Source organism: Mustela nivalis (genome assembly GCF_964662115.1).
Source record: "Mustela nivalis genome assembly, chromosome: 18".
NCBI lineage: Eukaryota > Metazoa > Chordata > Mammalia > Carnivora > Mustelidae > Mustela > Mustela nivalis.
The window spans coordinates 59,150,441-59,171,946 of NC_139037.1; the positions used below are offsets into that span (position 1 = coordinate 59,150,441).

Here is a 21,506-nt window from a genome sequence, read left to right on the forward strand (position 1 = left end):
GCCGTTGGTTTTCTGGTCTGAGGTGTCTGGGCTGAAGAGCAGGGAGGGGAGAGTGGGAGTGAAGCAGGCTGCTGGGAAGGAGAAGATTTTTTCCTAACTCACAAGATCAGAAACAAACCTATCCCAGGCAGGGCTTCTCGCCCATATTAGTTGGAGCCACTCGCACCCATAAGACCCAGGATAAAGTACTTCACTTCTCCACGACTCAATTTCCTCATCTGTGCAATGGAAATAATGCTAATAACAGGGTGTTGTGATGATCCAGTGAGTCTGCCTGTATGAGGTGCCTGGCACACTGCCTCCGTGGCAGGAGCCCTATCAGTGGTGACTATTATTGTCACTATCATTTGGAATGATCTTCCAGGCACTTCCCTGCAGCATCAGAGTGACAATGTGGCCCATGGTTAAGAACGTGGACTTTCCAGAGAACAAATCCAGCCTTGGGATTAACAGCATGTCTAGACTTCTGGGCACATTTATCCCCCTTGGCCTCAGTTTCCCCAACTATAAAATGGAGATGGTAATCCCTTTCTCATCAGGCTACTGTAAGGATGAAAGGAACGAGTTTCAAGTGTTTAGCACAGGTCCCGACATCCAATAATCCTTTCTCACGTGCCTTTCTCAGTTATTTTCCTGTTTTTGCCTGGAGAGGAAAGGGTCTGGCTGAGACCTTTAACCTCTGCCCTCCACCCCATAGCAGAGTGGAGTGGGGGGGATCACACTTCCCCTTTCTCTGGGCGGGTCTCTGACTCAGCTCAGGGCACCCCCTCCCCTTGCCCAGCTCCCCAAACCGGTCGGAGCCCTTCTGAAGGGCTTATTAGAGGGGCGAGGCCCCTATCTCCATTACCCGCTTCCTTTCAGGATTCCCGGGGTCTGGGCATTAGGGAGGCACTCATACGTAGGTGACGAAAACGCCTAGCCCTCCAGGGGGCAGGAACAGGGCGGGGGGGGTGGTGCTGCTAGAGGCAGAGTAGGGGGTCGCGGTGCTGGCTTTTCCGAGGGTGGGGCCGGGATGGCCGGATGCCGCGGCCGCGGGCGGGGCAAACTGGTCTCCCTCCTCCCTCGGGAGCTGTTGGACCTGTTGTCCCCCGCTCCACTTCCGGGCTGCTGGGGAGGGGGACAGAGCAGCTTTTCTCTCCTCCCTCTTCCCCAGCCACCTGTCCCGCAGACAGAAAAGGCAGCGCCCAGAGCGCAGAGAGAAGCGCACGGAAGCCTGAGCGGGTGAGGAGGCCGGGGCTGCGGGGGAGGAGGGGGCTGGAGGCCGCCTTCTGGGTTCCCGGAGGTGGAGGGAGGCTGGAGTCTTGGAATCTAGCCCCTGGGAGGAGCAAAGGACGCCCACTCTTGGTTTGTTCAGGGAGGGAGAGTTAGGAGCCTCGACTCCTGGATCTGAGTGAGAGGGCATGGACGCTGCTACCCCTACAGTGGTGTCGGAGCCAAGTCTTCCAGGCTCGGGAAAGAAGGGTGCGGGATCCCGGACGCCGAGGGAGAAGGAGATGGGGTTGCTCCAGGGTGCTCCAAGGGATCGTGGGGAGTTGCAGGGAGGGTACAAGGCTCGACACCTGAGTAGGAGGGAGAGGCCAGTAGAGGGCGTGCTAAGACCCCAACTCAAATTCGGGTCCGGCCCTCGGGGTTGTGACTCCCGGAGAGCCATCGAACCCCGCCCCCTAGAAACTCCAGGCCACGCCCCCGGAGCGCTCAGTTGCAGTCTTTGATCTCTCAGGCCCCGCCTCCTGGAGCTCTTTCGAAGCACCGGAGAGCTCGGGAGCCTCCTGGGACGCAGCCCCGCGCTGTCAGGCCACGCCCCCGGAACTCGGGCCCGCCCACTCCGCTGGAGCGCCGGGCGGTCATGGGGACGCCGAGCGGCCGGGACAGGGGGTGCCGGCCGCCTCCGGCCCCAGAGGGCGACGCGGAGGTCTCGCCCCAAGGGGCTGCGCAGTCCCAGATGCACCCCGAGGACCCACAGGAGCCGGAGGCGCCTGAGGCCCCGGAGGAGCCCCAGGGAGTGAAGGAGCTTCCGAGCGGCCGAGGAGCTGAGCAGCAGGCTGAGGAAGAGGAAGAAGTGGAAGAAGGCAGCAGCACGGAGAGCAGCCGCGACGCGGTGAGGGACCTGGAGGGCGAAGGAGGGGGTCGCGGGGCGGCCCAGAGAGGCGGACGGGCGCTAGCGGGTGACAGAGACACAGAGGGATAGGTAGAGATCTGGACACAGGGAGACCAAGAGACAAGGACCCCAAAGAGACAGAGACTCAGAGAGATGGGGTAGAGACAAACAGAAACCCAGAAACAAAGGACAGAGATGCTCAGAAAGGAAATACTCTTTAAGGAAGAGACACCCAGCGATTCAGAGATAGAGACAGGCACTGAGTCGGAGAGACAAAACTCAGAGAAACGGGGGAAGACTCAGAGCGACCCGGGGAGAGAGGGAGAGAGATCCAGGTTTACCAGGACGCGATGCCAAGAGAATGGGACCTGGGTAGCGAAAAAGGGACCTTCCTTGAGTCGGCCGCGTACCCCACTTCCCCGACTGCGAGACCCTGGGCCACCTCTCGGGCCGGGGGGCTCCCACACCTGCAACCACTTCAGTCAACAGGGGTGGCGACTGATTAGGGCAAATCAGACCCCCAGACCCGGGAATGCGGTGGGAACGGACCTGACCGGTGATTGCAGGGGCGGGGCCTCTCCTCTTGACCACGCCCCCTCCAACCTCAGGGGGAGGCTCCGCCCCCGGCACCGACCCCAGTCACGCCCCCCGCATCTCCCCAGCCTGGGGAGAGAGTGCGAGGGGCTGCACGGAGGCTTCGAGAGCAGCAGCTGGAGGCACTGACCCGCGTGGCCCTGATGGAGCAGCGCGTGAAGGAGCTACAGCGCCAGAGGAAGGAGCTGAGGATCGAGGTGAGGCTGCGGACCTCGTGGGCAGTCTGGCCCCTCTCAAGGGGAGCCCTCCAGGTCGGGCTCCGGGGCCTTCCGGCGGGATCCCACTCTTAGGCCTCTAGCCCTCTCCTGGGGAATCCAAGAGCCCATACTCCCAGGCACCCCACTTGGACCCAGGTGTCTGAGTCCCCAGCGCCCTCCTTCCTCGGACCCAGACCTCTAGGCCCCAGTCCGTACATTCTCCCCACAGATGGAGGTGGAAGTAGCCCTTCTGCGGGGCGAGCTGGCTGGGGAGCGGGTGGCTGCCCGGCGCGAGGAGGAGCAGCTCCGAGAGCTGCTTGGACAGCAGGGGGACACGGAGCAGGGTAGCCAGGAGCAGCGGGAACAGGTCAGTTTCTCCTGCGGGATCTTCACCATCAGTTTCCTTCGTCTTGGGACCGATACCCCTGGTGGTGCTCCTGGGACCTGAGGCCCAGGGTCATCCTCATTCCCCAAATGGGGATCCTTCGGCTGGGGGAGTGGGAAGTGGGCATATGCTTCTCGTTTTCCTCCTCCCTCCCAGACCATGATTCTGGGGCCTCTTCCTTTGACCCTCCCTTTTGCTCTTTAAATGTTATCTCGTGAAAAATGTAAAACCGAGAAAAAGAATAGTCAGACTGGTGGCCCTGCGGTGTGCTCACCGGCTTCTGCCGAAATTAATCTTCCGTTCTTATTTCATATCCCCCAGTTTGCTTCCCTAACCCTGTTTTAAAAGCCACTCCCAGACATGTTGTGTGTAAATTCTTTAAGAACCTGTTTATTCTTAAGGTGTGATAATGATATAGGGTTGGTGTTTTTAAAAACAGGCACCTTGCTCTGCACAGCTCCCTCCCTCTCACCCCCAAGCCTGCAGTCAGTCTTTCTGCTCCCTCAATATCTCTCTCTCTCTCTCTCTCCCCCCTCTCTCATCCTTCCATTGCCCCAGAATAAGGGCTCCTTAGCTTGGTTGGCCAAGCCAGGCAAGCTGCACCACGCCTGCCTTTCCACTGTCACCCCCATCTGTGCTCCTCACCTCTATCCTCTGACCAGAATTTACCCCCAAAACTTCCTGTGCTTTTCAAGTACTGTGCATTTGTGCTGCCCTGTTCCCACAGTCCAAAATGTCCTTCCAGCTCCCTCTGTCTCCCCAGGTCTAAAAGTTCCTGATTTTTGAGACTGATTTTAAAACCCTCACATCCAGGAAGGTGCTCTCCACTCTTGATTCCAGTAGTTTCTATGTTTCACTGCCCTGATTGTCCCCACTGAGACAAGAGTGAACTTGGCAGGGGCACCTGGGAGGCTCAGGCGGTTGAGCATCTGCCTTCAGCTCAGGTGATGATCCTGGGGTCCTGGGATGGAGCCCCACATTGGGCTCTGTGCTCAGCGGGGAGCCTGCTTCTCCCACTCCCTCTGCCACTCCCCCTGCTCATGGTCACACATGTTCACACGCTCTCTCTATATATAATAAATAAATAAAATCTTAAAAAAAAAAAAAACAGAGGGGCGCCTGGGTGGCTCAGTGGGTTAAGCTGCTGCCTTCGGCTCAGGTCATGATCGCAGGGGCCTGGGATCGAGCCCCGCATCGGGCTCTCTGCTTAGCAGGGAGCCTGCTTCCTTCTCTCTCTCTCTGCCTGCCTCTCTGCCTGCTTGTGATCTCTCTGTGTCAAATAAATAAATAAAAATCTTTAAAAAATATATAAAAAAACCAAAAAACAAAGCAAAACAAAAAAACAAAACAGAGTGAGCTCGATAGACAGGGTCCCTGCATTCCTGGGTCCAGCAGCCAGGTGGGTTCTGAGATCCAGCTAGCCTGGCCCGTGCGGGCCTCTGTTTCTCTTCCTGTGTCCGGACTGGGCTGGACTGAGAAGGCTGAGAGCCTGGGTGCTGTTTCAGGAGCAGAGGCAGCTGAGCCAGGAGCGGGATCGAGTGGAGGGTCTTCGCCAGAGACTCCAGGAGGCCCAGGGACAGCTGGACTCCCAGCCAGAGGAGCAGCGTGAGTGGCTCCTGCAAGGAGTACAGGAGGTGAGGCTCCTCTAGGTTCCCTTAGGGACCTGGCATCCAGGCCGCTCTTTCCTCAGGACCCTGTTCCCTCACCTAGGCATTCAGGCCTTATAACCGCCAGGACTTGGGAGTCTAAGTCCTCAGGCTCCTCTTCCCTCCTTGCCCCAGCCCTCTTCCCTCCATGGGCCCTAGGGGTGCAGGCCTCCAGTTTTTGCCTTCCCACCTGCAGATGAGGGAACAGCTTGATGTGGCCCAGCGTGCCTACGAGGACCTAGAGTTCCAGCAGCTGGAGCAGGAGAGCCGGAGGGAGGAGGAGGACCGGGACAGCACTGGGGCCCGGGCACTGGATCCCAAGGTCCAGGAACTCCAGGCCAGTGTGGCGCAGCACAGAGTGAGTCGGACAGGGCTTGCCCTCCCTCTCTTGCCTTCCGTCCCTCCCTGCTGCCCTCTGACTCCTCCATTCCACGTCTGGCCCTTCCTCTGTCATCCTTCCCTACCTGCTTCACTGTCTTCACAAGAGTAACAACAATGATTGATGTTTATTGAGCAATTACTATGGGCCAGTTGTGGTCCTAAATGCTTCATGAGTCCTTACTCATCAAATCTTTACAAGAACCTGGGGAGGCCATTCTGACTCCCCCCCCCCCCGGTTTATAAATGAAGAAACTGAAGGTCAAGGTGCTCAAGTAACCTTTTCCAGCGTGACTCAGTTTATAGAGGGTGGAGCCGGGATCCAAACCTACCCGGTTCCGGTGTGGGCTCCTTCCCCCACCTCCGTTTCTGATCTTCTCCCTGTCACTCTCTCTTTTCCCTTCTGTCTGTGCCTTGTCTCCTTTCTCGTATCTTCCTCTTGGAGGTACTGTCTTGGTTTTTCTTTTTTGTAACTATTCTGGTTGGTCTCTCTGTCCCTTTTTCCATCTATTCTCCACAGGTCTCTCTGGGTTTCTGTCTCTCCCCGTCTGTCTATGCATCAGATCCTCCATTCCCCCCAGCCCCTACCCTGCAACAAACCACCCCATGTCCCTTCTGGACTTCCAAAAGGGAAGAGGGCATGAGAGAACTTAACTCCCCATCACTTTCTGGCCACCCAGGTCCCGGGGTCCCTGTTCCGGGGTGCAGCAGACCCCAGGCTCTGTGGGAGCCAGTTGGGAACCCCGGGGTGGCTGAGTGACCAGGGCCCTGGGCTGTGCCCTGCAGCGCCGGATCCAGGTCTTAGAGGAGCAGCTCAAATCGCTGGGGGAGCAGATGGCAGCTGAGAGCTGGGGGCTGAGCCGGAAGAAGGAGGAGGCCCTTCAGGCCCTGACTCAGGTGAGTTCTCCTGGGAGACCCGTCCGACTGTCCTCACGTCCCTCTGGGGCATCCCATTGGCACCCTGCACCCTGTCTCCCGGCTCTGGCTCCTCCGGGGAAGGCTGCCGGCCAGTGCATTCAGACTCTGCGGTGTGCTAGCCGGTTATAACTTGCTCTCCCTCAGGAACGGGGCCGACTGCTCGAGCTTAACTGCCTCCAGGGAACTCTGGGTGGGGACTTCGCTGAGTCCAAGCAGGCCCTCACTAAGGTATGGGGATTTCGAGCACCCGTCAGCCCCTCTGCCCTCAGACCCAGAAGTCCATCCCCCAACCTCTTCCTCCTCCCTCCTCCCTCAGGAGTCCAGGCCCGCAGACCCCCTCTCCCTTCTCCACAATTCTCAGGCCCTAAACCCTTTCACCTTGGGGACCCAAGAGTTCAGGCCTCCAGCCCCTCCTCTTTTAGGAACCTGTGGTCTGGCCCACAGTCCTCGCTCCGCTAAGACCACGGTCCAGCCCTCTTGTGACCTGAAGCCTTTGTTTTTCCATCTGAGAAATGGGCTGACACTGGAGACCAGGGCCAGAGCTTCTGGGAACTGGTTGGCCTTCTGTGATCCTTCCAGCTCCCGATAACCTTCAACCCCTCTCCTAAAGCTCCTGTTCACCCAGAAGACAGACCGCCAGCTGCTGGTGCTGCAGGACCCCACTGCCCACACAGCCTCCGCCACTTCCTCTTGCCTCTTCTCCGTTCGCAGCTCCCTGCAGGTACTGCCCCGGCTGCCTTGGCTCCCTATGCCACTGTCTCACTGTCACTCTTGAGTCCGGAACTTTCCCTGTGGCTTTCTCCGCGTGGGGACCTGGGGCAGAGGGAAGGATGAATGGGGGGTATTTTGATTTTTATTACGCTGAAGCTTTACTTACTGATTTTCTCTCTCCTGCCTAACACCCCACCGCTCCCCTGGCAGAATGGGACCGGGTGCACCCAGCAGTAACTTGTAAAAGCAGCCATGCAGGGCCTGTTCATAAGAAGGCCCTCTCTGTGCACTCTGCTGGCCCACAGCCCCCATCCCCAGCATGGCTGCTTGTTTCTTTTTCTTTTCTACTGTTTTTTGTGGTTTTTTTTTTTTTTAAGATCTTATTTATTTTTTGGAAAGAGAGAGCGAGAGATGGAGAGAGAACAGGAGTGGGGAGGAGTGGGAGGGAGAAACAGGCTCCCTGCTCAGCAGGGTCCCCCCAACCCATCACTGCCCCACCCCACCTGCAACGTGGGGCTTCATCCTGGGACCCTGGGATCATGACCTGAGCCAAAGGCAAATGCTTAACCCACTGGGCCAACCAGGTGCCCCGAAATTGGTAGCTGTGATGCAAACTTTTTTTCAAAAATGCGTATACAAGCTCTTCATTGGCTTTGATTTCCCAATTAATGCTCTATCGCGGAGATGGTTTTCTATTGATCCATTTAGAGCTGCCTCGTCATGTTTTTTTTTTTTTAAAGATATTTTATTTATTTATTTATTTAAAAGATTTTATTTATTTATTTGACAGAGAGAAATCACAAGTAGGCAGAGAGGCAGGCAGAGAGAGGAGGAAGCAGGCTCCCCGCTGAGCAGAGAGCCCAATGCGGGACTCGATCCCAGGACCCTGAGATCATGACCTGAGCCGAAGGCAGCGGCTTAACCCACTGAGCCACCCAGGCGCCCTGCCTCGTCATGTTTAATGGCTCTCATGATAAGGCTGTAAACAGGAAGAGAAGTGACAGCTGACAGTTGGTGAGTCCTTAGAGCCTGCAGGGCACTGTTTCAAGTGCCTCACTCAGATTCGTTCATTTGGTCTTTGCACCCATACTGCTGGCTGGGTCCTTGTGTCCTTTTCATAGGTAAGGAAACAGAGGCGGAGAGGTGAAGGTATTTAAGTAGCTGGAATTCAGCGGGGCTGGGATTGGAACCCAGGCACTGGTGTCAGTACTCAGACCTTTCCAGGCTCCCCTGGGGCTGGGGGGCGGCAGCAGGGAGGCACAGAAGTCTACACAAGGGCGCTGACCCAACCCTCCTTCTGACAGTGGGGATTCAAGGCTTTTGTAGTCTAAGCATCGCTGTTATGAACCCCCGCATGTGCCTGTGTCCTTTCTCATATACCCAATAATAATATCAGTGAATGTGAATTATTACTAACATTATTCTATTGTCTGATGCCATTATATACTATGTATAACATTACTGTAATACATACTATTTATTATTTCTTGTTTATTAATTAATGTTAGGCAATATTAATAATGATCATGATTTTTGAGAGCTTAAGGTAGGCCATTTTAAGTCATTTTGTCTTCTTTTTTTTAAGATTTTATTTATTTATTTGAGAGAGAGGCATAGATTGCGAGACAGACTATGAGTGGGGATGAGAGGAAGAAGCAGGCTTCCCGCTGAGCGGGGAGCCAGATATGAGGCTCCATCCAAAGACCCTGAGATCGTGACCCCTGATGAAGGCAGACGCTCAACAGACTGAGCCACCCGGTGCCCCTCTTTTTTTTTTTTTTTTTTTAAGATTTTATTTATTTATTTGTGAGAGAGAGGGAGAGATCACAAGCCCAGGAAGCAGCAGGCAGTGGGAGAAGCAGGCCAGGGAGCCTGAAGGGGACTCGATCCCAGGACCCCAGGATCACGACCTGAGTGGAAGGCAGCTGCTTCACTGCCTGAGCCCCCCCAGGCCCCCCCCCCCATATTATCTCTCTGAAGCATGGAGTTGCTATTATTTGGCATGAGAAGCAGCCCTATATGTTGGCAGTGTGATGTGTTCAACTTCAGATCTGTATCATGAAATCTGTCCATACAACGAAAATATTTCATTCTTTGCTCGGAAGAACCCCCCAAAGTAGGTCCCGTTATGATGTGGGTAAAGGGTTTGCAGACTTCCTGTCTGGGAAATTCACTTTCCAGCTGGTTGCTCTGGCAGCCAGAAAAAGGTGAAGGGTCAGCCCTGTTGCCAGGCAGCACAACTTACGGTAAATACGACCCTTAGAAGTAAATGGCCTCCCCATAGGTACTTGTCGGGAAGCCACGTTCATTCCTATGGAGTTGTTACTGGAGTTCTTGGCTCGCGCGGACCCTGTGCCCGCGGCCAGGGATCCCGTGTCCGAGGCCAGGGATCCCGTACCCACCTGGCACCTGGGTGCCACCTGGGGCCTGTTCCGGACACTCCTCCGTGCTTTGCACCAGGTCACTCATAATCTTGGGTCAGCCACTCAGGGTGGCAGGACTAGTTACCCACTCTACGGGGGGGGGGGGCGGATCTTAAGCCGAGAAGACAGGAATTGTCAAAGTCACAGCCCCAGGAAGTGGCAGAACTAGATCTGAGCCAAGTCTGCCTGTTTTCCATGACTGGTGCCTTGCAGGAGACAAGGGGGTCGCGTCTCTGTGCCTCAGTGTACTTAGCTGCCAAATGGGCGAAGTAACTGCAGGCACTGGTTGATGGCTACGGAGCTTAGCACCGTGCGCCGCACATGGGAGGAGTTTAGAGAATGTGCTGCTCTTGCTCTGATTATCTTTATAGTAACTGGTATTATTATAATTACTAGCTCCCTTCTGCTACCCACTGCCCCTCCCATCTCTGGTTCTGTGACACTAGATCAGCTTTTTCACTGAGTGTCTCCACCTTATTCTTTGTCTCCCAGCAGTCTCTTCCCTGCACAACAGCCAAGTGATCTCTACCCCTCCTGCTTCAGTCCTCCCCCACCTAATGCTGTCAGTGGACCCCTGAGCCTCCTCACCTCAGCGAGCGGGTCCCTGCATGATCTGCCCTTGCTCACCTCTCACCACTGTCCCCCACATACTCTCTGCTTTAGCTGCAGGAGCCCTGACCTGCCAACTTTCTGTTGGCTCCTGCCTCAGGCCCTTTGCATTTGCTGATCCTTCTACCTGGGACACTTTTCCCCTCAGTCTTCCCTGGCCCATTCTTATTCTTTGGGCCTTGGGGGTCAGTGTCCAGAAGGCTGTCCCCGGTTTTTCAGTCGGAAGCCCATTCTCTCTTACGACACCTTATTCTCTTTGCTCACAGCTGTTTCTGATGATAGTTATTTGTATGATGGTTTACACAGTTCCTACAACATAAGCACTGTACAGACAGGGCTTGGGTCCCCCTGCCCCCCACCCTCCACCCGTTTCCTCTACCAGGCATCTCAGGTCTCAGCTAGGAAGTGCTGGGGATAGAGTTGAAGCTAGGAAAGCCCGAAGGGGCCCAGGGGCTCAGGACTTGGAGTCCTCCTTGTAGAGGGGAGTGAAACTTTCCCGACTCCCCAGGCTTCTAGAAGCTTCCATGGCTCTGCAGGATGCCAGGTACGCTGTGAGGCACGGCACGATCACTTGACAAATCCTGGCTGTTAGTATTTTGTCCAACTTTTTTTTTTTTTTTAAAGATAACACGGGTGCAGAAAATCACGTGGAACATACGCCCAGCTTAATTATTACATGGGAACATTCTGGAGCTGCCAGCTGTGTCAGGAGGCAACACTGGCAGCCACTCCGGAAACACTCCACAGGCCCTGAATGATAACCCCACCCGCCTCCTGGAGGAGGACCACTGGCCTGACATTCTAGCATCTCCTCCTCACATTTCTTTAAAGTTCAGTCAATTCAGTATCTGTCCCTAAACACCATAGTTTACTCTTACCTTTGTTTTTTATTTTTTGTGTCTGCATATCTTAAGTCTCTATAGACATCCCCTCTGTTTCCTTTTTTTGTCCCCTTTGCAATTTATTTGGTGAAGAAACCAGATGGCCATCCTGTAGAGTTTCCCAGGCAGGGTTTGCTGACCCCGTCGTGGGGGTCATGGTCACCTCATGGTCATGGTCATACACCTCTTTCATTTCCCAGGAAGTTGGCTGTGGGGCCCGAGCAGAGGCAGGGTCAGCGTTTTGCAAGTCTTACTGGGGGCCATGCGCCTCTTTCTCTGTTTCTGTTTCTCTGGAGTGGGTGCCTTTATCTGTTGGTGTGGTCTCGAGTGGGAAAATTCCAGTCTGTTATTCCTCCTTGGGGCACCTGGGTGGCTCAGTCAGTTAAGCATCTGCCTTTGGCTCAGGTCATGATCCCGGGAGGTCCTGGGATCGAGCTCCACGTCTGGCGTCCTGCTCAGCGGGGAATCTCCTCCCTCTGCCCTCCATCCTGCTTGCACGCATGCGCTCTCTCTCAAATAAATAAATAAAATTCCCTTATTCTTCCTCATCTATTCATTGAAATACTTCGGTAGAGAAAGACTTGCCTTCCTTTGCTATTTGGTTACCCAGGAAAACGCAGGACACATGCTTGCTGGTTTCACTTTGTTCACCTGTCCTCAAAATAAACAGTTGCTTGGGTTGCACTCTTCCCAAGGTAACCATTTCGATTTTTTCCTTTTCTGTCATTAGCTCACAGATTAAATATATTTGAGTTGTGATCTATAGCAGTGAGTATCCTTATGGTGCTCACATTATGCAAGGTGTTATTTTTATTTTTATTATTCCTTTTTTAATTTTTCTTCTTCTTTTTGTATTTTTTAAGTAATCTTCACACCCAGCGTGGGACTCGAACTCACAACCCCAAGATCAAGAGCTGTGTGCTCTTCCCACTGAGTTGGCCAGACGCCCCATTTCTATTCTTTGTTTACCCATGCAGAGTTGTGTTTTTTTTGTTTTTTTTTTTAAAGATTTTATCTATTTGACAGACAGATCACAAGTTGGCACACAGGCAGGCAGAGAGAGAGAGAGAGAGAGAGGAGGAAGCAGGGTCCCCACTGAGCAGAGAGCCGGATGCGGGGCTCGATCCCAGGACCCCGGGACCAATACCTGACCCGAAGGCAGAGGCTTTAACCCATTGAGCCACCCCGGCGCCCGGTGTTTTTTTTTTTTTTTAAATTCAGTTTTATTTCTTTATTACCCTCAAATAAGAGAGTATTATTATAAATTACAAATTACTTTCAAATTTTCATCTTTTGGTAACTTTTTACTTTAAAATAATATAAGACTTACAGAAAAATTGCAGAAACAGTAGAAGGAATGCCTGTATACTTGGCTTTCAGATTCTGTAATTAACATTTTACCACACTGGACATTTGCTTTATTATTCTCTCTCTGTAAACACACACACACACACACACACACACACATCTTATTGTTCTTCTCAAAGTGTGATTTCCCCTTACCCCTAAATACTTCTACATTTATTACCCAAGGTCAAGGCCACTCTCTTACATAACCACACTGCAGCGATCAAATTCAGGAAACTAATATTGAGATAATATTATTGAGATAACCAGATCTTACTCATATTTTGTCAGCTGTCCCCCTATTGTTTTTTCTAGCAAAAACAAAAACAAAGTCTCCCATTTTTGGGGCCCTGGGAGCACAGGCTACATTTGGTTGTCATGTTTATTTATTTACTTATTTAAAAGCCAACATTCCCATAGTTCAAAGTTGGAGGAGGGCATGGCAAGATATTTGGAGAGATGGCTCTTCCCTCATCATCTCCATCCATTATGTTCACGTCCTGTGGGCAGCCCCGGATTACCAGTGTCTCGAGTCTTCCTGGAACTACTCAGTATTTATATAGTCTGTCGTGAATATACTTTGGTCATTTTTTAAAAAAAGATTTATTTATTTGACAGAGACACCAAGAGACGGAACACAAGCTGGGGGAGTGGGAGAGGGAGAAGCAGGCTCCCACTGAGCAGAGAGCCCAATGCAGGACTTGATCCTAGGACCCCGGGATCATGCCCTGAGCTGAAGGCAGACGCCTAATGACTGAGCCACCCAGGCGCCCCTATTGGTCATCTTTTTATGCAGAGCTAGTGTAACCTTTAGGCTGCTTTGCACTTGCTTGTGTCTTGGAGAATGTTCCCTGTCTGTCTAGAAAGAGCATTTTCCTCCTTTCACATGCCACAGACTTTCCTGGGGCGTGGATGACAACTGGTTTATACGCTTCGCCTCCTTCTGATGGCCACGTGGGTCGTTCCCCAGCCGTGGCAGTGAATCATCTCCAACTCAAGTCCAACTCCACTCCCATGGACAAGTGTTGTCTGTAGGATATTGTCCTAGAAGTGGAGTTGGGGCTCAAACATTTAGGCATTTGCCATTTTATTTTATTTTATTTTTAAAGATTTTATTTATTTATTTGTCAGAGAGAGAGAGAGAGAGAGTGCACAAGTAGGCAGAGAGACAGGCAGACAGAGTGGGGGAAGCAGGCTCTCCGCTGAGCAGAGAGCCCAATGCGGGGCTTGATTCCAGGCGCTGGGGTCATGACCTGAGCCAAAGGCTGCGGCTTAACCGACTGAGCCACCCAGGCGTCCCAGGCATTTGCCATTTTAAAAATAAAAAGAGCTGAAGTGGCCTCTAGAAATGTTATTCCCGTAGGAACCGCCCCCCCAACCCAGCACCGTGGAAGAGCATGTGGGTTTCCCACAGCCATGCCAACGTGATAGGCTTTTAAAATTTTTTTACAGTTTTATCGAGATGTAATTCACCTGCACTACAGTTTACCCATTTGAAGTGTACGGTTCAGTGGGTTCTTGTACATTCAGAGCATTTCATCACACCCAGAAGACACCCTGCATCATCCAGCTGTGCCCTACTCAATCCCTCTCCTCCCCCCACACCCCGGCAACCACTCGGCCGCTTCCTGCCTCCAGATCTGCCCACTCTGCACGTTGCTCTGTGTGGTCCTCTGTGACTAGCTGCTTTCCCCCAGCATCAGGTTTGCAGTAGCTTTCTGACCTGAGCCGGGGAGCTGCTGGTTACCCTTGGCAGCCCTCCGACTGCTGGTCGAGATTGAGCCCCTTCTCATAAATGCATGGGCCTTGTGTGTTTTCAGGGCTCCATAGGCCTCCAGAGGACTGGAAGCCTGCCCCGGAAGAGGGGAGAGCGAGTGAGCCAGAGGGGATCCCCCCGACCCATGTCCCTTCATTATACAGGTGAGAGTCCCTCCCAATCCCACGGACCTCCCCCCCATCACCGCCTTTCCTGCAGGAAGGCTGGAGGAATCCAGACGCCTGTGGGTGGAGGTGGGGGGGCTTGGACAAGGGAGAATCCTGGCCCCCCTAGCCCCAGTCCTTCTTTCCCAGGACCCCTGGAGGCCTCAGCCCTCCCAGCAGCGTCAGGAAACTCTGGAAGACACCCGCTCTATCAGCTGCTGAACTGTGGCCCTGGGAACAGGTGAGATGTCAGGGAGGGAGAAGGTGGGGAGGCGGGATGAGGCTGGGCCACTGTAACTTGCCCCGGTCTCTGTTCCCTCCTGCCAGCTGTGGGGCCCTCCACCCAGACATCGCCCGCATGGAGCGGCTTCTGCAGCAGGCTGTGGCAGAGAGGGAGCGACTGCTCAAGGCCAGGGTGAGACCCCAGGTCCTCCTCCTTAGGGTCAGGAGATCCTACTCCTCTCCTCTCTTCCTTCAGACCCAAGAGTCCAGGCCCCCAGCCCCCTCCTCCCTCAGAACCAGGAACCCAGTGTGTATCCCCCCGTACTTCTTGTTGGTTAGCATCCTTATTGACTCCTCCATCCTCAATCCACAGGAAGGGATGAGAAGAAACAAGGAAGTCTCCTCAGGCCCTGATGTACCTGCCATCATGGTCAGTCCGCCCTGCCCTCAGCCCCATCTCCGTGCTGTGTTTCTGCCCCAGCCCCTGCTCTTTCTTCTCTCAGCCTCTCCTCTCCTCCAAAGGAAAAGTATCTGGGGACTGGCAACAGGAGGGGAACTGAGAAGGCCTGGTTTCTGTTCCCATTATTGTTATCTGTATCCATGGCATGTCCTTGGGTAACATGCTGTACTTCTCTGTGCCTCAGTTTCCTCTTCTATAAATGGGTGACAGCATCAGCAGTTATTGTAGAACGAGGGCAGCGATATGCTGGGGTTTTCAAAATCCCTTAAAACGTTTTAAAAATTCATTTGATTCTTTTAAAAACCTTTATTACACAAATATTCAAGCATTTGTAGAGGTAGAGTAGATCGGGAAGCCCCCATGTACCCACCATGCAGCTTCGATGATTACGGCTTTTTTTTTAAGATTTTTTAAAATTTATTTTTAAAAAATATTTTATTTATTTATTTGACAGACAGAGATCTCAAGTAGGCAGAGTGGGAGGAAGCAGGCTCCTTGTTGAGCAGAGAGTCCAATGCGGGGCTTGATCCCAGGACCCTGGGATCATGACTTGAGCCAAAGACAGAGGCTTTAACCCACTGATCCACCCAGGTGCCCCAAGGTTTTTATTTACTTTTTATAATCTCTATACCCATCACAGGGCTCAAACTCATGACCCCAAGATCAAGAGTCAGAGTCACACACTTTACCAGCTGGGTCAGCCGGGCTCCCCAGTGATTATCAGTCTTGAATCTTTTCTTACTTGCCAACTTTGTTTTACTGATCGCTCACTTACTTCCCACCCTGCATTTTAAATATTTTAAAGCAAATTTCAGATATTGTATCATTTCCTCCATACCTCACTGTGTATCTCAAATAGGCAAGTTTTCTTTTTAGTGTAACAAAAATGCCATTGCCATACTGTAGGAGATAATTAATAATTCTGTACCATCCTAAGATGTGACCCACATTCACGTCTCCCTAGTTGTCTCTGAAACATCCTTTTATGGTTGTTTATTTGAATCTGGTTCCAAAGAAAGTAAACACAGTGCATTTAAAATGTCTCCCACATCTCTGACATGAAGAGTCCTCCCTCCCTACTTTTTAAAAATTTGCCATTTATTTGTGGGAAAAAAATTGAGTCATTTATCCTGCAGTGTTTTGCACATTCTGGATTTAGCTGACTGCTCCTTATTCAAATTTTATTTTTACCCACGGTAATAGCATGAATACATTTTTGTTACAACAAATGTTATTGAATTTGGGGAAGTGAAGGTCTCCCCATTATACCTCAGGAGTCACAAGTGTTTCCTCTTGTTGAGAGAAGCCTTTGAATCTTTTTTTTTTCTTTTAAGATTTTATCTATTTATTTGAGACACACAGAGAGCATGTGAGAGAAGGAGCATGAAGCGGGGCCGGGGGGTGCAGAGGGAAAGGGAGAAGCAGGATCCGTGCAGAGCAGGGAGCCCAATGGGGGTGGGGAAGCTGGAGCCCAACACTGAGCTCCATCCTGGGGACCCTGAGATCATGACCCAAGCGGAAGGCAGTTACTTAACCGACTGAGCCACTCAGGTGCCCCCTTCCAGTCTTTTTTAACACTTTTCCACATACATTGACCACCTATTTTGTGAATTTATTTTTATTTTGTGAATTTATTTTTCCCCTAAGCCAGCACATTGTTCCCAGTCTGCTTTTTGTTTTCTCAACCATCTGTCCTTTCCTTGTTATTATTATTTTTAATATTTCCTTTATATTTATTGAGTGCCTGCTGGTGGAAGCCCCAGGGTCACAGCAGTGACCCAAATCCAATTCCTGCCCTGGGGGAAGCTGGCATTTAGAGGCAGATGGGCAGAAAAAGCAGCTTCAGTATGTGAAATTTTAAGTAGCCTGTCAGGTGCTGATAAGAGGTGGGGAGTAAAATAAAGCAGGCACGGCAGTGGAGCCTTCCGGGCTGCCAGGCATAAACTCTACCTCATTAAAAATGAAGCATCATCATTTATTAAACAGCTCCCTGCTCTGTGCATTATCGTGTCCCTCTACCCCTCCCCCCTTCACTCTAAGCTGCCTTCTTGTTCTCTGGGATTCCCTCCTAGAGGCACGGTCCCGTGACTGGAGAGCCTGACCTTGAAACAGTCCTGTGAGGTGAATACTGTGATAGCCCCCGAATTTCAGCACGGGGAAACTGAGGCTCCAAGAGGGGAAGGGGTTCCACGGGGGTGACACAGTGGGCAGCAGTGGCATCGAGAGTCAGAAGCCCATCAGCTCTTCTGGATGGGGGCCCACTTTCTGCCCACATCCTACCTGGGTGACCTTGGTGAGTCACTTCCTCCCTAGAAACCCCAGTTGTATCATCTGGCAAATGGGACAGACAGCTGTTTTTTGTTTTTTGGAGAGAAGACGAGGTGATCACTGTGGTCACTTGGCACACACAGTGCCCAACAGGGAGTGGGAACTTTCATACACACTGCTGATCGTTAGTGTAGCTGTCTGGATTTGGCCACAGGACCCATAGAAGATTCTGGGCCCCAGTAGGTACCCTTTTAACTGCTAACTGCTCCTTCCCTCCTATGCATCTCCCCCCTGCATGGCTCTGCCCATCTCCATCTCCATCCACTGAGTCTCATCTCTGTTTTTTATCCCTCCTTGCTCTGGCCTTGCCTCTGTTTCCTCAGTTCATCTCCTCAGCCCTTGATATCCAAGGTGAGGTCCGTGGACCAGCAGCACTGGCGGCCCAGGAGCTTGTTGGACCCGCAGAACCTCACCCACACCCCTGACTGAACCAGAGGCTGCATTTTTTACAAAATCCTTGGGGGGTCTGCCTGCCGGCTCAAGTCTGAGGCACACTGCTCTGAGCCTCCATGCGACCGTGGGGGTCATTACTGTTCTTTGCAGGGATCCTTTGGGAAGAACAGGTGCCATCAGGCTGGGCCTTGTACACACCAGACACTGTCATTGCCTTGGTTCTTCCCTTTCTGGCCCCTGAGACGACCACTCTGCCTGGCGAGTCCTGGCACCATCAGCTCTAGCTGTGTGACTTGGGCCTAGTGACCTAACCTGTCGGAGTCTTGGTTTTGACATCTGTAAAATGGGGGTAATGATGTACTTACCTCCCTGCTCCGTTTTGTTGTTGTTGTTGTTTGAGGGGTTTGAGAGAGCAGAGGGATTATACCTATAAAGTGCCCTGCCCAAGAAGTAACCACTGATTTCATCACAACCAGAACAACAATAGGACTGCTCGCATGTATGGATCACTTACTTGGTCCCTGTTTCGCAGTTTATGAGGGTTCCCCTGGGTTCCCTCACTTCTCTGCCATGCCTTTTGTGTTTTGGGGTGAGCTCAGGGGGCAGGCGGACCTGGGCTTCTGTTTCATCTCTACCTTCTAGAAGCTCTGGGTGACTTCCAGTGGATCCTTTTATCTTCTTGTACCTCAGTTTGCTTACCTGTAAATGGGCTCCCAGTAGCCCGGTCCCAGGGACAATCATGGGGAGTCAAGTTGTTGCTGCTAGTAAGCCCATGGCAGGGTGTCCTAGTCACTGGCTCTAGCTCTAGACTCATTCTCATGATGGGCATTGTTGATACAGCTGGTTAAAGCTGTGGCCAGCCTTACAGGGGAGCAGGGGAGAGGGAGCCAAGACTGGCTGGTGGACCACCCCCTCCCTGACCCTTTGATGTCAGCTGCCCCCTTCTCTTCCCTCCCCAGGCCCCGCCCATGCCTCCACCCCGCCCCCCAGGCCCTCCAGTCTTGGATCTTCGGCAGCACCTGGAACGCTGGGGCCACAATCCTGAAAGCTGCCCACACCTAAGGGTGTCGGGAGGCTGCTGCCGCGGATCCCTGGTGAAGATGGGCGGCCGCATAAAGACCTGGAAGAAGCGGTGGTTCTGTTTCGACCGCCAGGCCCGCCGTCTGGCCTACTACGCCGGTAAGCTCAGCCTGGCCACCTGGGACCTTGGGACCCCAGGACCCTGAAAGTGGCCACTCCAGAGGCCTTCCCCACAAGACACCTGAGACACCCGGTCCCTGTTCCCTTCTCACTTCGGCCCACGAGTCTGGATCCCCAGCCCTGTTAGCAACACAGAATCCAACACTTTTGTACAGTTCTGGCTACTACTACTCCCCAAACCCCGTTTTTCCTGAGCTACTGGGAATCTGGACCAGCATCGCCCTTGCCCTCCCCCCACCCTCAACCTGCAGGAGTCCAGGCCCCTCACCCTTCCTCTCTGAGGGAGTCAGTAATTCTGAACCGCTTCTGAGTCTCTTTTCTTCTCCAGGACCAAGGCACTCAGGGACCTAGGATTCCAACTCCCCAGGCTTGTCCGGTCTCCCTTCCAACCTCAGCATTCATTCAGCTCCCAACCAGGGTATCTTAGGGGCCTCCAGACTCTGCCACCGTTCCCTCGCCCCAACACCAGTCTCTGGACTTGGGTCTAGCAACCTGTGCCTCAATGCACAGATGCACACCTCTCACTGGTTGTCTCCCCCTCACCTCCCTCCATCAGACAAGGAAGAGACCAAACTCAAAGGCGTCATCTACTTCCAGGCCATCGAGGAAGTCTATTATGACCACTTACGCTGTGCCTTCAAGGTGAAGCCCCGCTTGGTGCCCCCCCTGCCTTCCCGATTAGAGCTCCTGCAGTCAGACCTTAGCTTTCCCCTGGGTACATGCACTTCAGTATCCTCTATCCAGCCCAGGAGGAGCCCATCAGGTCATTTCACTGCAGCAACCAAAAATTCAGAGCTCAGTCTCTGGCTCTCAGCCTCTGCTGCTTTTCTCAGAGCAGAACATCGAGAGCAAAAATTTGGCAAGCTCTGATGCCAGGCTGGGAATAAATGGATGGAGACGTCAGGGTGAGGACAGAGGCAGCCTGGGAGCATCCAGAAGAGGCGATTGTTTCTCAGCCCCTGCCTGTATTTGCCAAATGGGAATGGGCCGCACAGTGTCACTTCATATTTTTGTGCCCTAGGGAACTCAGAAATTCGAAATTTGTACAATTGTGGTGCCAGGAATTTAAGTGTTGGCAACTGGTATGGTATTTAGAAAGCTCTGGGGAGCAACCAACTGTGTGTGGCCTTTTAAGAGTTTAGGCTGGAATCCCAGCTGTGGGACAATGGGAAAATAACTTCCCTTAGCCAGCCTTCATTTTCTCACCTGCAAAATGGGCATAGTGTAACCCATTTCCTCAGAAGGTTAACAGAAGGTAATGAATAGGTGTAAGGGGTTTACTCAATGCAGGGTTGGCAAATAGCTACTTAATAAATGGAGTGTAGACATTAGCATTCTCCAGGTACAAACCAGGGGGACCTAGTTTGGGGGGGGGGTGAGCGCTTATATTTCTAATATAGGAGGTAAGCTAGAAAGGGGACACAAGGCTTCCTTCTGAATTCCTCCTGCTCCCCGAATCTTAAGCCCTCAAATGTTAATTCATTGCAGCTTCATAACCCAATGAGGTAGGTAGCATTATTTAAGAAGACAGGGAAATTGATTCAGAGTCTAAGTAACGTGTCCAATGCTGCACAGCGCGTCAGTAGCAAAGCTGGATTCGAACCCATTTGTTCTCTTAACCATCTTTATTCCCCTGCTTAACCCAGAGCCCCAACCCTCGCCTGACGTTCTGCGTGAAAACCTACGAACGTCTATTCTACATGGTGGCGCCCAGCCCAGAGGCCATGCGCATTTGGATGGACGTCATTGTGACAGCTGCAGATGAGAATCACGCCCTTTGAGGGGCCCCGCCCTCTTGGGGGAAGTACCCGTGAGGCTCCGCCTCTGCTGCCCCGCCCTAGGCCCCACCCGCCCACCCGCCCGCTGCGGAAGGCCTGGGCCCGCCCCTTTGGAACTTCGGGAATCCTGCAGGTGCCGCAGCTCAGCAGGCCTGAGTCGTGGTGTTTTGGGCTGCAGGTGCCTTCCTGCGATGGGAAGCCAGCCCTTGGGACCCTGCCCTGGGCAGGAGGAAGATTGCAGGGGTGGGAAGGAACTATTTATTGGTGCTCCTGTGATCCCGAATTAAACACGGAGAAAGACTGTCGTTGATGCAGTGTATTTCTAGAACAGGTGTCCTGGGCCCCTTTGCCCTGACCTAGGCAGGACATCCTAGTTCTAGGTATCTCTAAGAGACAAACGTCCCACAGCCCGTTCTCCTCTCTTTAGGAATGGAGGCCTTCAACATTAAGGTCAAGCCTAGGGAGCTGGGGCATGAGGAGAAGCACGTGTCTTTAATCTTTGGCAATTTTGTTATTTTAGTTTGTGGGCCCCCCTGCTTCCACCCTTTTTGACTTGACAGGGCTATTGGTAGTTTCTAAGAACTTCTAGGCTCCTGACCTCTGGGCCTTGGCATATAATTATTCTCTGCCTTGTCCTTAAGTGGTTAGCTCCTGGTTTCTCAGACTTGAGATATCTCTCCTTCAGGAAGCCCTTCCTGCCCCTCACAACTGGGTCAGGCACCCCATTTTGAGCTCCCCTGTTCCATCCCTAAACACCCTAGGTGATCACTGGTAGTGGATCTGGGTCCCATATGGACTGGGAGTCCCATAAGGTCATAGCCAGTGGTGTCCTGGTTACTACCATGTCCTCAGCACCATAGGGCACATTTCAGTCTATGAAAGTGGAAAAAAATGCTTTCCTTTCACCTCTTGGTCTTTGTATATATTCTTCCCCTTGTTTGGGCACTTTTCCTCACTCCACACTACTACTCATCATTTAGGTCATGACTCAGATGTTTCCTTCTCCAGGAAGCCCTCC

At 52.6% G+C, this 21,506-nt stretch overlaps 1 protein-coding gene across 1 annotated transcript; it reads left to right on the plus strand.

The window, feature by feature from the left end:
- The first annotated feature begins 1,164 nt into the window (after window positions 1-1,164).
- PHLDB3 (pleckstrin homology like domain family B member 3) lies at window positions 1,165-20,793 on the plus strand. Its single transcript, XM_082711102.1, has 16 exons — window positions 1,165-1,221; window positions 1,721-2,098; window positions 2,707-2,889; window positions 3,119-3,256; window positions 4,780-4,908; window positions 5,117-5,278; window positions 6,085-6,195; window positions 6,361-6,444; window positions 6,827-6,937; window positions 14,008-14,107; window positions 14,258-14,348; window positions 14,435-14,522; window positions 14,703-14,759; window positions 18,470-18,689; window positions 19,267-19,352; window positions 20,357-20,793. Exons 2-16 carry the CDS (start codon window positions 1,847-1,849, stop codon window positions 20,489-20,491), a joined length of 1,947 nt encoding a protein of 648 aa, XP_082567228.1. The 5' UTR covers window positions 1,165-1,221; window positions 1,721-1,846; the 3' UTR covers window positions 20,492-20,793.
- The last annotated feature ends 713 nt before the right edge of the window (window positions 20,794-21,506 follow it).

What these genes read in the sequence shown, in the direction of transcription:
- PHLDB3 (XM_082711102.1), top strand. Translation starts at nt 1,847, where the DNA reads ATGGGGACGCCGAGCGGCCGGGACAGGGGGTGCCGGCCGCCTCCGGCC. An exon ending in CCGTTCGCAGCTCCCTGCAG is followed by an intron (nt 6,938 to 14,007) that starts GTACTGCCCCGG and finishes GTGTGTTTTCAG; the next exon opens with GGCTCCATAGGCCTCCAGAG. An exon ending in AGCGACTGCTCAAGGCCAGG is followed by an intron (nt 14,523 to 14,702) that starts GTGAGACCCCAG and finishes CTCAATCCACAG; the next exon opens with GAAGGGATGAGAAGAAACAA.